At 39.2% G+C, this 21,109-nt stretch overlaps 1 protein-coding gene across 2 annotated transcripts in view; it reads right to left on the reverse strand.

Moving 5' to 3' along the window:
- Positions 1 to 21,109, reverse strand: part of PEPD (peptidase D) — a 135,158-nt gene that overhangs the window by 13,076 nt on the left and 100,973 nt on the right. For both annotated transcript variants that reach the window (XM_035337177.1, XM_035337176.1), the window contains one exon: positions 6,921 to 7,105. In XM_035337177.1, the coding sequence (XP_035193068.1) occupies positions 6,921 to 7,105 (185 nt within the window). The remainder of the gene's footprint in view (positions 1 to 6,920; positions 7,106 to 21,109) is intronic.

Here is a 21,109-nt window from a genome sequence, read left to right on the forward strand (position 1 = left end):
CGGAAGACTAGAAGTTGCAATATCCCCAGAATACATCAATGTAAGGATGAATAGCTACCTGCTTTTAAGCAGCTCAGTGATTAATGATGGTACATGTTGCTTCTTCTATGGAAGAACTGCAACACGATCAGGATGGATCTTGTCCCACAGCCACCAGCTACCAGGCACAACGATGGGAAGCACAAGGAGCTCTTGGACCCCTTGGGCAAGACTGATCTTGGCTGTGTCTTTAGATCAGGTCAGAAGAAAAACACATCGGTGATGTCTCTGCTGGCTGCTCATCTCCTACAGAGCCAAAGCACCAGCTGGCAATGCACAGACACAGAAGCCAGGGCTGCAAGGCTTAGTTGGCATCACCTGCAAGTTTTCCCAAGCCAGCAATAGCAGCAAAACACAGCCACAGCAGAGATCACCAAAGCTATTCATAACTGCAAATACCGAGCGACACAAAACTAGTTTCTGGTGCTTTTTTCCAGTTAAATCATCACAGAACTTCTCTGAGCCTGACAAGTAAGACTGTCCCATTTGGACCACATCCGATACAGTGAATGCTAATCGTTTTACCAAATTGAGTTCAATCAAATATTTAATTCAACAGAATACCAACTCTGTATTGAGATTATACAGAATTAACACTGAAGTGAAATCTCAGCTCTCTCTCTCTTCCCTATTCTCCCACTGTGTATACCCAACATCTAATTAGCTCATTTATTGTAAAAAGAATGGAGCCCTATGTGCCTAGTAAAATAAGAGGCCTGAATTCCATTTCACTTGTCTCCTGGTCCCTTCCCTCTCAGCCCTTGTTTCTCTAGCTGAGTGCTGTTAATGAAGATTACTTTATTCAGTCTGTCCTGCTTTTCCCCAGCAGCCTGAGCTGCCTATAGTCACCTGAAGGTACTGCTACTCGTGCCTTTGAAATCAGCAGCAGGTTACCCAAGAACATGCCCCAAGCATCACATAACCACTTGTGGCATTTGCAAGTCAAAGCTTCCACTTCTGCACGAGAATCTAATTACTAGCCAGAGCTTTTGGGACACAGCTCCAAGTTAATATTGGGGGAATGAAGGGCAAATGATATTAACTGGCTATTTTTATTTGGAACATTTTTGTTCTTTTCCTAGGTGTCAGGTTTAAACTGCCTCGTAAGTTTCCTGCTATTGCAGGGAAGGAGGAAGAATCACCTGTCACTTACTCGAGGTAACTGCCTGCTCTGAGTCAGATACAGCTGAATTTCAATCCATCGCTTTAATGTGGTTCTGTCCAGAACTTCACCTGTCATCTTTACTGCCTGATCTCCAGGTGTCACCAACCTCCATTGCTGTCATAATGGTAACAATGCAATGTACAGTTTTCTTTTTTTTTTTTCTTAAACCCCAAGAGTGAGAATAAAAGAGATAGCAAATAGTAAAAATCACTAACTTGACAACTACAGAATAAATCTGGAAGATGAGGAAAATATTATTTAGATAGATAGGTTATTTAGATAGATAATTTGTAAGAATTGGGATAAAAAGTTGCAAATCCAACAGTAACACTGTTTTAAGATGAGACCAAGGACAAGGTCTCATGTTTTAAAATGTAACAGACATGTCTTTTTGTGACATAAACAAAGCACACACAAGGCTATAGCCGTAAGTGAAAGGCATTTTTCTTTTGTGCATCTTTTGATACTTGGAATACTTGGATATTAATGGAAAGTGCATAGCAAAACCCCCCCAAAGTGTATCCCATGACACTTTATACACCTTACTGTTACATATAGTTGAAGCCAGAACTGTGTTATGTTGGGTTTCGATTCCTCCTGCCTGTAGAATGACTTGGTCAAAAACACAAGTTCTGTTAGGCTCTGCTAAACTTTCAGAAAGATTCAGATAAAAGCTCTCTTAACACACAAAGTGTTTTGCAACAAACTTCAACAAGTAAAACAAACATAAGCAAGAATCTCCTTCAAAAAAAAAATAACCAGAATTAATGAAACCCAATCCAAGCAATAAAAAAAAAAATAAGTCTACAAGACTTTCTTTCTCAGAGGAAGAGGGGAATCCTGTGGGGAGACAGGCCATGGTCTGTACCAGGCACTGCACTGACACAGTACCTGGACCTTCCCTCCTGTTCTGCCTTTGCCCAAGTCCTCAGTTTCCAAGAACACCCACACTCCAGCATCAGTCCCTGAAGGGAAAGGCTGCTGGGACCTGGTCACAACTTTTCTGAGCCCATGAAAGATGTGACAGCTAGGGTAAGAAGATCTATTAACCTAATTCTGGGAGGGGTTTCAAATCCCACAGAAGAACCTTTAGTGCTGCAGGAAACTTTACTGGTGTTTGACCCAATACAGACAAGAAACACTCTGGATTTCAGTGCTATTCTGCATGGAAATGCTGCAGAATTGAAAGCCTTTACCAGTTTGGATTTTGCACTCTGCCTGCTCAGTGGCCCACCCAACCACACAGCTCTGCTATTGCTATAAAAGAATGCAAAGAATCAAAAGAAAGTGATTCAAGGGGACCCCATGAGGCATAAGAAGCACATTTCTCGTATCTTTTCTTAAGGCATACAAAACTGATTACAAGAAGAAAAAAAAAAAAAAAAAAAAAAAAAATACAGAGCTAAAACTGGGAAAAAGGTCCTTTTTCTCTTTGCTCATTGAAGTGCCTACCATACAGGTTGTTTCATGTTTGCAGGTCCTGGGTACACAAAGTTGCAGCAAGGCTTTGCAAGGTTATGACCAAGTGAAGCAATTTGCATCACTGGGGCTCCACGTAACAGCTTTAGGCTCCTTGGTAAATTCACCTCATCCTCTGCTTCTTAAAGGAAAAACCATTAATGCATCATTTGCAATGCTAACCACAAAAAATGAAATCTTCTGCTTCAGCATAAACTAGGATACAAAAGGAAAATAATTTTTGCCAGAACAAGAAAGGGAACAAGATTATTTCTGCATTCTCTAGTAGGTTTGGCGACCTAAATCCCCAGACAGTCATCTGGGACCTGGCAGAAATCTTTCTGTTTGAGCCAGACGGAGCTTGCACACCTCTCCGAACAGCAGAGATGTTCCCCAAGCACGCACAGTCATGGAGGACATGGATAACTCCAGGATCAAAACAAACCGCTAACCTTAATTTGCTGATGCAGAATAACAATGAAAGGATCAGCTTTTCGTGAGAATAGAGAACTGAATTAAAACTTTAAACTAAGGTAAATCTTGTAATTTTAAAAGACAAAACAAAATGAAACTCTTAATTCACAAGATGTTAAAATCACAGTAGTTATTAACCTAACTTAAATTAACTGGCTTATTATTACAGAAAGTCATCAAATGTACTTAGCATTCTTCAGAGCCTTACAGTCAATTAATATAACATGAAATTGAATCAACTCAAGCATCCAGAGACACAGAACCTAGATTTAAATGAAAACTTCAGCTCCATATACCTCAGGGTCTGAAAATTTGGGATCACCTACCACATTTTCTCAATTGCAACAGGCACAAACCCTCATTTATATCCCATATCGAATTTACCCAGAAACAAATGAAAGAGTGTGGGAAAACCACCTCCATGATTAAATTTTACAGCTGAAGCTAAGCCCAGTGGAGTTTTCACCCTTTGAAGCTAGGCTCTTTCTGACTGAGGGCCAGATTTTCTGAAGTGATTAGTACCACTGGGGCTGGATTTTCAGAGCTGCTCAAGTTTTAGTTAGACCCTTAGAAGAGGCAGACGGATTTTCAAAGTAGTATTCAATGCTCAGCTTCCCCAGTAGGAATAACGTGGTGCACTACAGGAGGCCGCATTCTCAAAGGAGCTCTTGACTGCGAAGCACTTCTGAAAATCAGGACATTTACTTGCATGCTTAAAAGGGGAACACCAATGGTTACGTTCATTTAGAAATCTTGTCCTAAACATAGTTGCTAAGCCACGTTTACTGCTGGCCAACACTCATTACTCTTTATTATGGCAATAAAGGATGGGAAATGTTATATTTTCTAATATTCAAGAGTATCTTTTACAGAAAACGTGCAAACTTTTTAGTGTTTGTCAAAGAGGAAGAAAGTGCTTGTTCAGTGCTGCATGTGAAAGCAGCTTACTGGAAAAGATGAAAACCTATTATTGCCAATTCTGAAAAAAAAAAAAAGCAAACCAAAAAACTTTGGCTACTAATGAATAACTACTCTAAGCTAACAATGTCTGGAAATAGTTTTTTTGGAACACACAAAACTTTGTAACGGGTAAAAATTAGGAAATTAAAGCTTATTGTGTTATTCCAAATGTAACTGTTTACACTTGAGGAAAAATAATGGAATAATATCCACTTGGAAAAAGTTTTTATTTTTAAAAAATCCTTTGTAATACTCCCAGAAATTTCCTCGGCCAAAATAAAATAACTTGCTTCTTAACCAGTTAGAAAATAGAGCATGATGCATGGCATAGGCTCAGTGTACAATAAACACACAAATAGCTTTATAAAGTTCCTTGTGAAAATCTTGCTAGGTAGTAAATGTTTAATACACACCAAAAATCACTCCACAGTCCACTTGATGCTTTCAAAACACATTTTCTCATGAAACAACAAGCCACAGATATAAAAGCCTTCTCCTATTTAATACGGACACGTATCAGACTCATGAGAAGAGTCCAATTGCTCACATTTAGATTTGCTTGGGAAAAACCTCATCCCCCGAAGCCTCCCAGTGCCACCCGGGAGCTTCAGCCCCACGGCTTCCTGCTGCCACAGGCAGGAACTGGGCCTCCCATTAGAGGCTCAAGCCCAGAAGCACCTAACACAGTTCACGCCATCGATAGGCTTTTGATGTGGGTTTTCCAACATCAGGTGCTCTGACGCTCAGGTACCTCGCTTTAGCCAAATGACCCAATACAAGGAATCCCATGCTTTGGGTCAGAAGAGATGTGACAGGTCTAACAGAGGTGGAATCAATGCTGCAGAGAGACTTTAAAGGGGCTGCCCTTCCACAGAAGCCCAAATTCATTGTTTTTCAAACTAAGCTCATGCCACACAGCCATCTACATGCACATTTATATGCAAACACAGGTCTTCAGCTATTTGTTCATGAGTTCACATATATGCTTCCCCCATATTCAGGAAATCTGTTATTTAAGATCAGATTTTTAAAGGGAATTAGCCATGCAAGTATTTTTAATTTAAGAATGTAGTTGCATGTCTACACAAACAAATTTAACATTTGCAAGTATAAAATTCTCTGTCTGCATAGAACTCCGGTATTTTTTACAGACCTTCAATATAAAAGTGAAGAGTGTAACTTGTATGAAAATTGAATCCCTAAATTCAGTTTTATCTGTAAGAGGTTGCTCTTACAGAACTCTGGATAGATCAATATGCTCTCAGAAAAAACGTCTCTTAAATTATATAGAAAATTATAAATAAAAAACAAACACAGTACTTTTCACTCTCTTACTTCTTCTCACTTGTTCCTAAAATTTAGTTCTCTCTCTGCCATACCAAGTCTTGAACTATGGTCAAGTTTCAGCAACTCCACCAAATCCAGCAAGGTTATTCACAACACAAGCAAAAACGATCTAAGCAAAGGCATGCAACAATGGGGTCCTGGATTTCAAAGTTCAGGAATTCTCCCAAGTCACCACATCCCCTGTGCTTTGCTGAATGCCTTCCATTTATACACGGAGAGAATGCACTTGGGAGAGAGAGAGCAGGGGAAACATCCATCCTGTCTGTATTAGCTAGTGAAGAAACCTTAAAATCAGCATAGGGTTGCTTTTGATTTTTGTTTCATTTTTATTACATGTAAGTATAATAGCTGATGCCAATACATTGTCATCACAGTACTGTGTGTCAACAACAATTATCTTGTAGTGTTTAAAAATAACAAGTACCCTCACTATTATATCCTGTTTCTTCCCTCTGCAAAAGCAAAATCAGCGAGAGCAGCTGTTATGCAGCCCATGCACCCAATATGAACAAGCTTTTAAATATGCTTAAACCTTACCTAAGAAGTTTTTCCTTTTTTTTTTTTTTGTTGGTTCATGTAGGAGAACTACCTTACGTAAGAAAGAAAGAAGTCCACTGATCTATCTGTTCACATATTATATTACTGAAAACCCTTAAACAGTCAGCCTCATGTAACCAAAATGTAACACAGAAAATCCTTCTGAAATCTTTCTGAAGCTACTGTAAACTTCCTTTTTGTATTCAAATGTTAAGTTCAATTTCCTTATTATTTTTTTTTTTTTCCCAGTATCATTGCAAGCATCTTGTCATTGGGTACAGAACTTTACCTATTCTGCTTTCAGACTGCAGTCACAAACCATTGTGTTAATTCGAGGGAAAAGGTAATCACTTTGTGAATTCTGCAGAAACTCAGAATACAAGAGATCATGCTTTCACATTTGCAAAGACTGGGAGATTTTATGGACACTTCCCTTCTATTCCCGTTCCAGGACAACACATCTACATCGATGCCCATGTGGACAGTAGAGATTAAAGTTCAAGACAGGAATATAAACCAGCTTGTTTCCATATGCCACAGCCACCAGGATTTACTAGCCCAGTTACAACAGTGGGTTCCCACAGCTGTCTCACATCTGGAACAGAGCAAGTGAGTCCTCTCACTACAGGTTTCATGTGACTCAGGTACACTATGTAGCACAATGTATATAGAAATTGAACAGATGAAGAATGCTCAGAGGGCAGCATCAGTTGATTTCTCCCCACAAGCAACATATATTTCAATGAAATAATAAATTCCCCTTAAGTAAACTGCATAAAATATCACTAGGATACACAAAATATCAAAAGGATACACTTAAATGCACCTCTGTTCCACCTCTGAGAAGATGTAACCAACTAATCACGCATTAGTTAAGAGAAATGCTGATCGAATCAGAGGGGTTAATCTATGAGGCTGTTGAGAATGGACTAACACTAACCTCTGGGTAGCCTCCAACGTCATGCACATCGATTCCAAGTAGATGTCCAAGTCCGTGTGGCATAAATATTGCACCCAGATGAACCTTCACCATGTCATCTACATTGCCTTTCAGAATGCCAATTTTTGTCAACTCCTCCAGATGGACTCTGTCAGCCAGACGGTGCATATCAGGCCAGGCGACCCCTTAGAGAGCAGAAACAAGCAGCTCAGTTAACTATTGCTAAAAGTTTTTAAAGACAACTTTCAAAAAGCAGATGCCACTCATGTTTATATATAAAAAAAGGTGGAAAGAGCAACTACATTAGCACAAAAAAACTTTAAACAAGACAAAATTATCTTAAAATGCATGCACAGCACACAAAACTACAAGCAAGAGGAACAGCAGCATCCTGTAATTCAGCTCCACGTGAAAAAATTAAGATGCTGCATCTATGTCTATGCAGATGCATACATATCAGTGAGGTTTTCAAAAGAATATGAACTCTAAAATGCAGTTATTTAAAACACAGAGCATAAAATATTACTATACCTATTATTCTCAATTATTATTATATCCATTTAGAGCATTTGAGATGGACAGTACTTTTCTATGTATGTAGAAGATTTAAAGCCCACATCGTTTGGCAAAGGCACTCTCCAGAAATTAATGATTCCCTTGTGTTAACGGGCTGTGTAAAACACAAGTCCTCTAATACATGTACTAACACAGCGTTACAAAATACTGTTGGTTGACTAGAGACAGTGTGCCAGGATGCATTAGATTTCTATTATTTTGGTATAGGATACAATTTTGTTTGACAAACTGCTAGGGGGGGAGGAGGGAGGAAGAAAGCAGCCCTTTTGTTAGTAACACAGTACTGTCTTAATTAGTTCACCATGGCTTTGAGTCATCAACAGAGCAGTTGCAGAATCAAGACAACTAGGGCTAAGGTACAGTAAAAGAACATTTTCCTTGTTCAATTTTGGCATGATTAAATAAATAAAACCCCAGCAATTTTTAAGGCCAAAGCCCCATCAAATTCCATTAGCTTTAATCCACTTAAACACGCAGCTTTAGGGTCTTATGAAAATTAATGTCATATCAAAATTACATTAAAACTTATTGTTAAAAGTAGTGAGGCTTCAAAAGCTGAAATAAAATCAGCCTATGGGAGGGTTTCAATAAAATTCAGTTCTCTTCCACAGCTCTGATATAAAGGTCAGAAACAAACTGAAGACAAGTGGGTGCTGCATACTGCATGCTGTCCACACCGCCAGCCATGTACCTTCAAGCTCCCACCAGCACTGCCTAGAATCGGTTCAGCATGCAAATTAACACGCCGGCTCCTTTTCTCCCTCAGATGTCTGAGCTGTCACCTCTTCAGCCTGCTGTCTGCAGGCAGCTAAGAAGCACCTTCCCAAGCAGTACCACAAGGCTGAGGTGTGCCGCACAGCACGCTGTACAAATCCTGTTTTCTCCCAAAAGCGACCAACACCCAAGTGAGTGATGCTCATGCACAAAACTCGTGCAGTTTTCCCATTCAAGATGTGCTAACTTGTGTTCACCTCCTTTAGAAATAAATGTAGGTTTTTCCTTCAGCGAGTATAAATACAGCTATAACTAGCTGTTCTTTGACAAATGTGTTCAACGTAATTATATTTTAAAAGCATTTCAATGTTATCTTTTTTGAAGATTGATTGTATTGCAATTTTCACTTCTTTACATTCACCCCAAACGATGTCACAACTATCTCACAATAGACTCCAATCCATTTGATGAATTGAAACCACTACAATCTATCACATAGATGTTACTGGTATCAATCAGGTAATATTACTGAATCACTGCTGTTTTCCTCTTTATTCTGTAGCTGTAGGAATACAGGATTTCTATATGTAACCTCCCAAGTTCAGCTTCCACACTTCATGATCAACTTAGACTGCTCTAAAAATTTTCAGTATTCTTTCTGGGGGAAATCAGACTTTTTTTGAGAACTCCCTCATGATTTCTTAGCTGAGTATTACTACTATAAGCCTTCTATTTTCGTCTCCCCGGCTGCAGAGCTACGTATCATATCTGACCCTGGTCAACTATTTGAAGCCTCCATCCTCTTTTGATGTAAACAAAGGTCAAAATTCCGTATCTGTAAGACAAAGCATAGCTTTGTCCCAGATGCTCTAAATAAACTTGAAATGAGGTGCCTGGGAGAAGAACTGAAGATGAGGTGTCTGCTGCTCACAATAAAGCTTCCCAGCTTCCCTCCACAGCTGTGCTGGTGCTTTGTCTCAATCCAAACCCAGGGACTCCACAGAGACCCTTTATCAAGCTCAGGAAGAGATGTAACTTACAAGAGACAGGATTAAACTGATTATAAATTAAACAAAAACAAAAACAAAACAACAACAACAACAAAAAACAAAGAACACATTTCCATTTGTCTGCAGAAGTTTTATAGAGCAGATCAACAATATGACTCCCTAACTGGAAAGACTACTGTGTTTGTAAATCCTGAATATCTCTGACCACCAAACAAATCCAATACAGCCCCTTTGTCCCCTTTTTTTCTGTTTGCCCTCACGGAAAAAACACATGGCTATTTGCCCTCTCCCCCCCGCTGCAGCTGTCTTCTCCATGCTTTGGTTTTCATCCCTCTATCTTTTCATTAGAGACCGAGGACAACAAAAAGCTGCACTGCAAAATGAATTATGAAGCTGGACGGAAATCTTGCAGCTTTGGGCTCTCTGTTGGAATAAGGGCAGTGATACTTTTATCTTCTAGCCAGTGCCATCAACTTTGCTAGCTGGGCAAAGTGCTGCAGCTCTGGCTCTGAGACGCGTGCTGCAGGAGCTGGGCAGAGCGCTGGGACTGCACGGCCAGAGGGACGTCAGACTGCTGGAGGCGCCCTGCTAACTACAGCTAATCCCGCTCTACAAGTAAATAGGTGGTCAAGGCATCTTAGTTGAAAAAAAAAAAAAAAAGTTGAGATGCACCGCTTGTCTGTTTTAGTGCCTGGCTTTGTGTTTCATTCTACCATGACTCCAAGCATGGTGGGATTTTGCATTATTAGGCCACTCTCCTCCAAACCACTTAACCTACAACAGTCATACATATGTAGGCCATTAGTAAGACAAAATGTGAGGACATTTTTGAGCTAAGTAGAGATAATGAACCAAGTGGAGTGACCTTACTGCACTTCAATTAAAAAATGGTGATATCTTTGTCTTGTTTGCTATGAACTGACTCCCATCACACTAGGAATAAACTTTGATAATTAAGTGCAAACAGATCCTCCCCCCCAGCTTTTCAAACAGGGGATTTGACAGGCAAGGAGGATCTGAACATTAATTTTTCTTCAAACATTTCCTAGTACCCTTATAGTCTCAAAAGCATTAAGAGAAACAACTACTTTTCAGTTATACAGGAACTTCTTAGAAGCACTGAACAGTCTATCGAAGGAAGGAAGCTGTTCTACTTCTATAAAGATCTTAGTACTTTTTTTTTGCCTAAAGTATATTCACATGATGCACAGATTTAATATACAACTCTTCAGATTTATTTTAAACTTAAATAGTGTTAGATTTGCCTAGCAATTGGAATCTTTACAATACAATGTCCTATCCAAACCTGTCTCTGGAACTGGCTATAGCATGTCTGTACCTAACTGTATTTTAAGTTAACTAGTGTATATACCTGAAGTACAAAATCAAATTTTCCTATGTAAATACTGATCTTCCAATAACTGTGAGAAGCACAAAAAGGTAGAAAAATTAAATATCATGGCTAGCTTTGCTGGGAAAGCCATGGACAGGATTTCTTCAGTACACTTCTCATCAGTTTTTTGGATTAACCATGCTCAGAGCATGGAGAGCTCTGTCACCTGCTGCAAGCTGAAACAGCAGAAGTCAAACACTGTATTAACATTCTTGTAGCAAGATGAAAAAAGTTAAAAAACAACTAAAAACCACAGAGAACGTCCACACAAGTGGATCTAACATCAGTTGTATGTGTTACTGCAACAGCTGACGGTGTTGCAACACCAATCTGCATTAGCCTTACACCACCAATCACCCACTAGGATATTTTACTGATTTATTATTCAGGACTATTATTTTTAAGCTTTGGAGAAGATTATCATAGTTGCAGACATGTTTTTTGTGTAAAAAGGTTAGTTCCATTACTATCTTTAAGCCATTTTATAAACCAATTATACTTACTGACAGATGGGGTTTAGAAAGCTAGATTGGAGGGTCCTTGGACTTTGAAAGCTTGTACCAAAATGAGTCTGCACTCAGGAAAATCTGCTGATGATGTGTCTGCTCCATTCTTAATTCTCTGCCAAACGAGATACTGGGTAATACAGGTCACTGAACCAACGGCTGGCTCCCCAGGAAAGCTCAGTTACCAAGGCTCGTTAGGCTGCAATTCGTTACCTGCCATGTAGTATATGCTTGGGCAAGAGGCCAGGGCAAAAAGCACCTTTTACAGCACCACACGCAACCTAAGTATTTGACATCCCTTGAGTTATAAAGTGAACTACACAGCAATGACCAGAGGTGCATATGTCCAATGCTGAAATGTGATAGACCGTAGATTAATTTAAAAATACATTAACTATAAAGGCTATTAATTTTCAGAGGCAGGTACCAGCTACTGTATTACTATACTAACAGTACCACAGAGCTTCACAGAAGTGTGAGGTACTGTTTAAAAATGGCAAACTTCATACATTAAGTTTATTGAACTTTTTTTTCTAACTTGGTCCCATCAACCCGAATGTTACCCAATATTCTTAGATAATTACTGTGCCAGAAAAGAAAAAGATAAAATGGGTATTGATTTACTTCCCTGAGAGTAGTTCCTCTCAGATTTCCTGTTTGACAAAAGCACCAAATTTCAGATATACCACTAAGTTTTCAGGACTCAGAAAGATCTCATAAGGACGTCTTTTTGAGCATTCTACTGATGGGGAAGACTTTTGTTCCAAAAGAAGAAAAAGAAAATGCTTCTAATGAAACCTTCAATTAAAAACATACCTATCTTTCATTCAATGAACATGCCATAACTTTCTAAACAGCAGAATTAAAAATGAGTGTTATATCACACCACAACCTGTTCCTCACTTCCTGTTACCTCACTGGTATTTTCATTCAAGGGATTATTTTCTGATGCTTCATTATAAGCCATTCTAGAACGTAAAGCAGAAGCAGCATACAAAAGTAATTTGGAATTACTGCGTACTATTTAGCTACTTTGGTCGGAAAGTGCTCTGGAAAGGCCTAACGGGATTTTTTTGGCCGCTACTTAGGGTACTTTGTGGTTGTAATGTGACAATGATTAAACCACAAATGATTTAGCAGGGTTTTTTTGTTGTTGTAGGGTGGTGGTTTTTTTTTTGCCAGCACAGATGTCACAATCCTACTAAAACAAATAGTATGGCAAGGTTATAGGAACTTCTCCCCAAATTGTGCTAAGGTTAAGCTACATTTTATTTCTGAGAGTCCACAGACAAGGGCAAAAGGCCTGATGTCCCCTGGCAGTGCCACTGAAATGCAGACACAACATGCAATCCCTGCCCAGCCAACAAACCGCTGGAACAGCTTAAAACCTGCCAACAGGCAGTAACCATATCAGACAAAACAATAGGTCCTTAAAACTTCTAATCAAACCCAGTTTAAAAAACTAACCAAAATATTGTTTATATCATAGAAATGATTATTTCTTTCCTCTTCACTTGGGTGTTAGAGAAGAATTTGTTGCCTTTCTGATTTTCACGCTTTCCTTTTGGCACACTAGATCAGAGAGCAAACAGTTGCTTGGGTTTCCAGGCAGGTAAGGCAACTGTGGGCCACAGGGCATAGAAACCAAGAGCAAGAAACCAGAAGTCTGTACTCAAGCATTGACAGCATTTGGGCAACAGCGAGGCTGTTCTCAGCTTCATACATGTGTAGGTAATTGTACAAGCCACAGCCAGCATTAGACAAAAACTCATCCCTCAACAGCCCAGTGAGATGTACCTGGCTGACAGGAGCGGAGCTGCTATGGGGAAACAGTGACGGCCCCACTGCCTCCAAAATACCAACCACATCTTCAAAGGGCTAAATAGGAATAGCCTTGTACTCCTGGGTTGTATTGTGGTATTTCTTCTGCATCACTATCACAGCAGTTTTAGGGGCTAAAACTCATCTTCCCCAGTATAAAGTCTACATATGATGCTCTAAAACACATCAGAGGGATCATCAAGATCTTAAGAAAAGCAATTTCAACAGATGCAGATGTGGAGCAAGTGGAAGGATTTTTTCCGTGTCTGGAAAGCTGCAATATTCAGATTGAGCAGCGCTGTCAGATACTGCGAATTTCACTACATGCTTCTTCCACATAGGTTTACGTTGAAAAGAGGAAAAAGCTTGGGGGAAGGCGGGAAGTGCCCGGAGGGAGTGATTGCAGTGTGGAAACTTATCAATCTTTGAAGCTTAGAAAAGACTCTGTTTAGATAAGATTCAGGGCAAACAGAATAATCTGTCTAGCAGGTTTGCACTCTGACAGCTACAGCTGATATAGTGTCAAGATTGAAAGACTCACGAACTTTGTACTCCAACTCAAATTACAACGTATAACGTACATTTCCTGAATCCTGCACTGGAAGAAAATTAGTGCATGTCAGACCATGTAACAGGTTATTCCCCCAAAGCCACTGCTAAAATCAGGACTGTACAATGTTACACTTGTACTACCTGTTACAAAACTAAGACAAAAGGAATTATTTTTTCAAGCAGTCTTAAAACATTGTTCACTTGAGAGAGGCTAGAAAATTGCCACCACTGCAGGCTCTAAGACTTCTCTTTGCTTTGTAGAAGTAGCATTTTTGAAGAACCACTGAAAGTAGTGGAAAAATCCACGTGCACATTATAGCTGGAAAGCTGCAAGTTGGCCCGTCTCATGGAGCAACTGTCCCCAGGACTGGTCAGAGAGCTGCACACCAGGGTGATTTCAGGGCAGAAGGGCCCAACTGTCTGGAAGTGCTCGGTTTTATACACTTGGAAATAACTCTGTGTTATTTTTGTCTTACTAACGTTGCAGTGGTCACTGTATGCATGGGTCAGCTCCTGTGTATTAGTCACAAACAGCAAAGAACGGCTCCCAGGTGGTTTGCAGTGAGACTCGCAGTCTGAAATCTTACATTTCAACAGATCATTGCTTGCACAGAGGGACTGGAGGATCTGCTGAATTTGACAGAAAAAAAAAAAAAAAAAAAAAAAAAAGCCTTTTTCTTTCACCCCTTGCTGTAGGTTAATGCTATTCTGGGCAAGGGTAGGTTACATGTCTAACAATGAGCTCTCTGCTAAGCAATGACACCATATTTATGTAATAATATCTTGCAAGAATCAAGGATTGCTACTTGACTGTCAGCACTGTTTGTGCATCCTTTACTTCCTTCAACTTTACTTCCTAGGTGGTGACTGATGCTTTAGGCATTTATACTGACAATAACGGAATTAATTTACCACAGAAAGCTACATTACCTTTTTGGGTCAAACTCAGAAAGCCAGTAGTCAAAGGGAAACTTATTTATGAATCTTCATGCTAGCCAGAAAAATACAGTAAACTCCACTGAACAGAAAAGATAGAGAGCAGACTACAAATATTTTTTTTATAGCATAGATTGACAGATTTATTTTCCAATCTGTCTTAACACAATAACACATTCTTAGCTGCAAGGGCAAAAAAAATACTGCAGTGTCATTCAGTAGGACTTGCAAATATCAAGTACTGGTTATAACATGCCCTGAAAGCATTTGTTCATCAGGAGAATTGGTATGAAATCTTCAACTTCTGTTATTAATGTTTTATGCCTGAGAATATATATATTTTTTGCTTCAGATATTACAGCATATTAATAATTATCAGCAGCGCTTTCCCTAGCATATGACCACCTGAATGGGAATAATTCATATGGGCATTTTGAAATTATACAAACTATAAACTAGACTGTACTCCCACACCCTTCCCTGTTGTCCTGTTGTCAGAAGGTCCAGTTTACAGCCCAGTTTCTTTCTAAAAATCGATCAAAATTAGCTACTGGTTTTATATAGCAAAACAGACAAGTGTGCCTACGTGGTCTACTAAGTACAACTCTGGACTACAAAAAATAAAAATCAAATGACCTGCTTGCAAAAAAATACCCACTGCATGTGAATGAGAACCTTATTTGGGGGGAATAAATATTAATAATAGTTTCAATTATTTTCTTTAGAGATAATAGATTTTAATCCTATAGTTGAATAGAGTGACAATTTCTCTAAATTTTTGAATATGTCTCTAAAATATTCAAAATAGTAGCAAACAAAAATCCATCTGAGCTTTTAAGAAGTTACAGAACTGAAATAGAAAAAGTGCTGAAGAAGTGATCTGTATATTCACAACTTTTAATTTTCAGGTATTTCTAAGAACAGCTCTGCTCAATTTAATAACAGAAACAACTGCCAGTAATATCTGTTACGTCAAATACCCTAGCTATTAGTTTCCAATTAAATAGTTCTTTATTTAATTGGGTTATTCTAATCCCTTGTCTTAGTACTATCCTGCCCAAACTAAATTTGAGTAATGTCTTTAAAAAAGAGTAGTGGAGAAGATAGAACAGGGAATCATACCAGTGCTTTGAACTCAAAGCACAGCTCCTTCTGTTGTACAAAGTAGGTTACTTCTGAAAGCGACGTGTTCACTGAACACTACCTCCTCCTGACAGTCACTCTGAAAAAGCCATGCCTCAAATATTTACATATTAAAAAGCTTTCAAGAATACATATCATCCAAGCTTTCACAATTGGCTGTGCAAAATAAATACAGACCATTCACCTTCTAAATTCCCTAGGTTTATATCTACCTCCATGAGCTTTACCACTTCTCACCTTCTGAACTTCACACCGTTCATACAGCCCCTACCTCTCCACCATTCTTACCCTCTCTCTTCTCAGCTGATTTCTTCTAAACTAATCCCTCGTTCAAGTAGGGTGCTATCACAACATTGTACACTTGCATTAGTAAAAGGACATCTTATTTACTTAGGTGTTGCTTTACCTTTTTTTGCCTGAAATGGTTTTTGGTGGTCACTTGACTGGACTTTCTTGCCCAAGATTACGTGGCAATCCTGGTACCTGAAGCAAAGAAGTCTGCAATGGTTGATCTTTGATCCTTTAAGAAAAGACTTAAAGAAATGAGGTCTTCAAGCCCTTATGTAAAACTTGAGTTCTGAGAAAGTTATAAACAGGCAAGATTACTAAGGGATCTTACAGCCTTAGTGTGGAGAAACCTGCATCTTATCAGAGATGTTAGCCCTGAGATGGAGATTCCTTTTAAGACATTCCCCAACAGCATTTATCAGAAAAGCAAAGCCTGAAAGCCAGACACAATATGATACTCATTCCCTTGAATAGTAAAATGCAGGACTTGGGGATAAACATATACAAGCATGAGCTCCAACCTGAACAAAATAAATCAGAGATACAAATCCTATAGGCCCTATAGGGGTCATCCTATGGGGAGGCCCTATAGCAATGTCAGCGTCCCAAGGAGGAAAGCTTTCACACTGCATATAAACTGCCTTGGTGAACAACAACTTCTGTGCATATTTGGAACAATTTTTTATTTTTCATTTTATTGAAACACACAAACATCAATCAGCAAATATTCCCAGCTGCCCTGCTAACGTCTGAATGCAATTTGAGTTCAATGGGGACTTTGGATATACAAGCTTTTTAAATCATATAAATGTAGAGATAGGGAATTGAGTGGTTGCCAACCTGGCCTTACTCAACTTGTTCCTTGGGAACAGTTGCTAGACAAAGAAATCTTTTTTTTTAACTGGAATTTAGGACAATAGAATTACTGATTGAGGTGTTTTAATTCTTTCTCCCTCTCTCTCTCCCCAAAAACACTAACACATATAACATATTGGTAAAAGTTTTTTTTTCTTTTTTTAAACATACACAAGATTTGCAGTAGTACTAGGAATGTTAAGCACAACAAGCTCCCTTCCTTCCCATTCTCCTGGGACTTTCCATTACAGAAAAGGGAGGAATGTTCAGGGATCCCAGTGTGTAACTGCAAAGGGATAAAAATGGGAAGTTCACAATTACTCCAATATTTAGCTCATCGATCTTAACGACACTATCTGTTTACTCTCTAGTGCGTTAAACCAAAATATCTTCAACTGCAAAATTTGAAGATAAGCATGCTTCCTTTTTATTTCTTCTAGGCACAGCAGCTGATTAAATGTATTTGAGTAACTAATGCTACCACTACACTGTCCTTACCAACTCAGAATTACAGAACTCCAATTCTCAACATTCTCTAAAAGCTCAAGATATTATTCCAAATAATAACCTTCAGAAGTCACCTGAGTGGCTGGGCACAGTACAAAAACAGAGCCATTTGTTACAGAACAAAAAAGAGGCTATTCCACAGCAACTTCTCAAACCTCATTGTACCCATATGTGTAACTAACAGTAAAGTATCCACTGGAGAACAGAGTGATACTCAAAACTGGGTTACATACGAATGTGGTTCATGCACACAAACTGCAGCATGCCACCAGCCTTTGTTTGACTTGCAAATATTACCTCCCCTATTAAAAGCAAGAGCTGGGAACAGTCACTGATTCTCATCGACACTGACGACTGACATTTTCTTTTGCGTATTTTAGAATGTATTAAGAATCATGGAGTGATTTAGGTTAGGAGGGATGCCAGAAGGCATCTGGTTCAAGCCCTGGCTCCACGTAGGACTAACTTCAAAGCTACATCGTATTTCCTCAAGAGGTTTTCTAGAAGTTTCAGAGAGGGACTCACAGCAAAGCTAATTATTTTACAATTTTCTACACACAGACTTATATTAATGACAAAGAGCAAACAATACTGTTCTCTCAGGTGTAATTTGTGACAAATGTTTTTTTTCTTTTTTTTTTTTTTTTAAATTAATTAAGCTATTACATTGACATTGGATCTAACCTATGTAACTGGGACAAACAAAACTAGACAGGAGACAGGATTTGGTAGAATGGACAGAGAGGAAAGGTTATTGCTAACTTATGAGAAAAAAAAACTCAGATACCTATTCTCAATGGCAGATTGAGGATTTGGTAACATTGCCACTGAGAATTAACAATCCTTCTTGCTCCCATCAGGTTCCCAGCAGGATGCTAGGCAACTTGCTTCAGACACGTGTTATATATTTATTTATTTTACAAAATGTTCAATACTTGTTTTCCTTCTTTTTTCAGTGCTTGGCTTGACAATCTGGAGTCTGACTTGCAGAAATGCTAGGCACAGCTGTAACTAAGGTCAAAACAGCTGGGTTTTGAGCAGGAGCATCATGGTAAACACTTAAAAGAAAAATCTCAAATGTGAAGTTTCAATCTTGGAATCCAGAACAAGTCAATAGCTTTTACACTAGCTTCTCCAGCCTGTCTGCCACCATCTATGGAAGGGGAACTGCTGCACACTTCCACATAACTAAGATGAAGTGCAAGCGAACTACTGCCTGTCAAACACGTGCACACACGATGAGCACTTTGAGGAAAAACATTAATAATTCTGGATTCAGAGCAGGTTTTGCACAGCAGACAATAAACAGACTGTGGGCCATGTATGGCACAAAAGGTTAAAATAAATTACTGAATAGCTGCTCATTAGCTGAGTTTTTTCTGTTACATGCATTGCATGAAGACAGCAATGGGGGAAACAATGGATATCTCTGCAGTGGTACTACAGTTTTCATCGTCCTAGGATGCGGAACCTCTTGATAGTCCCCACTTACTGTATTTTGGCTTACACAGTGGAGTTTTGAAGGGCATGAGCTGAATTCTTTTCAGATGAAACCACATAGGGCAATGTGCTCCAGGAGTGCACCTAGTGTGCCTCAAACAATTTAGCAAATCCAATGAAATTGAAAAACAATACCCAACTTAGACAGATCAAGGCAGGAACTTCTGGAATACTCTGAGACACTTGGCTTTGCAAGTTCACCATTTAAAATCCTTTACAGTATCTACGTAGACAAATTGTTTCTGAAATCACTGTTCTGAGGAACAAGTAGATGATGTCTCAGCCACTGAAGCAGTGGAATTGTCAGTATTTTGCGAATCTGCCCCTGTATTTCAGTTCTGTGGAAGAGTAAATATAACCCAGATGGACTTGACGCATTAAGAATATCCCCTAAGCAGAAATGCTGCATTCCTCTCTGACATTTTGGATCACGAGTCTGACTTTGTAAAGAGACAATTACCCACTGCCACACAAGCACGCCTTTTTGACTCTTTCGCTTCAGAGGCTTAGCATTGCTGCCCTTGTAAGAGATCCACGTTCAGTAGTTTCAAAATTGCTGCTTATGCAATAGAACCGAGTATGTCTTCCCCCCCTTTTATTTTAAATAGATTTGGTTTGTGGCAGGAATTGTGACGGCTGCACTGAACATGGCTACAATCCCACAAGGAGCGTTTTAACTTTCAGAGTACATTATCTGACTTGCAGAAGGCACTCTGTTCTTTCAGTTGGAAGGTATGAAGACCCACAAATACAATTTCAGCTGCTTGTATTTTTGTACCACACACAGGACGTAGATGAGCATTTTGCTACAATAAAATGTGATGTTTTCAAGTATTTTTGAAATTATGACTGCTATATATATACAACAAGTATTAAAAAAATATGGTAGGAAGTCTACTGTCTCTCAGAAAGCAACTTCACTTGATAGTCAATCATGTTCACATGAAAACCAAATAATCCCTGAACTATACACATCTATATAAGATGTTTAAGGTTGCTAGCAAATGTGTGTCCTTCCAAAACCACAGTTATGTAACACAGTATTTAGTTAGTGACTCTCTCTATAGCACTTGCTTCCTATCTTGCAACAAGAAAGACTCTGGGAATCATTAACCTTCTGAAGACAACAACTAGATGTCCCCTGTGACCCTTTGCCACAAGGCACAACTAAGGCCCCAGTTCTGCAGCTGGAGAGAAATAACATTTTTTACAGTTGCTGACTTTGCTGTGTAACTTCTTTTTACTCAGCCTGCCACACTAATGGTTACTGTCATGTGAGCCAAGTCACTTGACTGTCTTTTTCCCTCCTTTGGTCTTAGGAACCCTGGAAAATAAAGACAAACAAAAATAATAGCAAAATAAGCAAGGGCTCCATAATTCAGAAAATCTGACTAAAACATGATGGGGCTGGGTTTTACATTTACTGCCTCTAAACCCACAAACATCTTTGCCTCCTTATTAGGAGACCTAAAGTATTTACTTTCTGTTAGATGGGGAGAAGAGATACTTGAAAGCTGAATTCACATCACCCCTTGCTGCTCCCCTTTGTGACAGTAACAGACCCCCCTCCCCCCCCCCAGGACTGATCCTGGTGCTTTAGTCAATGAGCTAACAAGTGAGGTTTGTTCAACCAGGGCAAGGAAGCTGCAGCCTCTCCCACAGAAACTGCTTTCCCTTTACAGCAGTAGCAGCACATCCAGTTTGCATACACCCCTTCAGGGGGCTCGGGGCTTTCTCAACAGGCCAAACAGTTTGTCACACTGGAAAGTCATTGCAGACTTCGTAAATACTTTCCTGCCAGCTACCTATTTTATATGCTTTGTATCATTTTCAGTAGTAAAGAGTCTTGGTCTTTAGGGTGTTTCCTCCTCATAGGAGGAAAATATTTTTAAAAGCAAAAGGGTTAAAGCGTGCAAAAAGAACACGTGTACAAGTCATATGGACCTAAAAAGCATACTTTTCCAGAGGATGAATATTTTTGCACATTGCAGGAGACTATTCAGAACTGTAATTCACCACAATACAAAAGGGACAGGTTGCATTTCACCACACAGTAGTACCAGATGAACCAAATCAATGAACCCGTCCACAAAATGAGCATTTGATCTGCTTTCCGTGGCCAGAAAATTCATGACTACTAGCCTCATGAGCAGAATAAATATATTTGCACCACTCTTCTAAACACGCAAGAAAACTAAAACACAGTGAGAACAGAAAGTTCAGTCCCGTCCCAACATTCTTCTTCATTCAGTCTTCTCCCCAACATTAAGAATTATTTCTCTTGAAAACTGTCTATAAATCTCAAGCTCCCAAGGCTAGTAAATAATCCTTGCAACCAATCTGCAGAATTAAGCTTAGTATGTCCTTATTTTCTGATATTGTAAATAA

Source organism: Oxyura jamaicensis, chromosome 11 (genome assembly GCF_011077185.1).
Source record: "Oxyura jamaicensis isolate SHBP4307 breed ruddy duck chromosome 11, BPBGC_Ojam_1.0, whole genome shotgun sequence".
In the NCBI taxonomy this organism is placed as follows: domain Eukaryota; kingdom Metazoa; phylum Chordata; class Aves; order Anseriformes; family Anatidae; genus Oxyura; species Oxyura jamaicensis.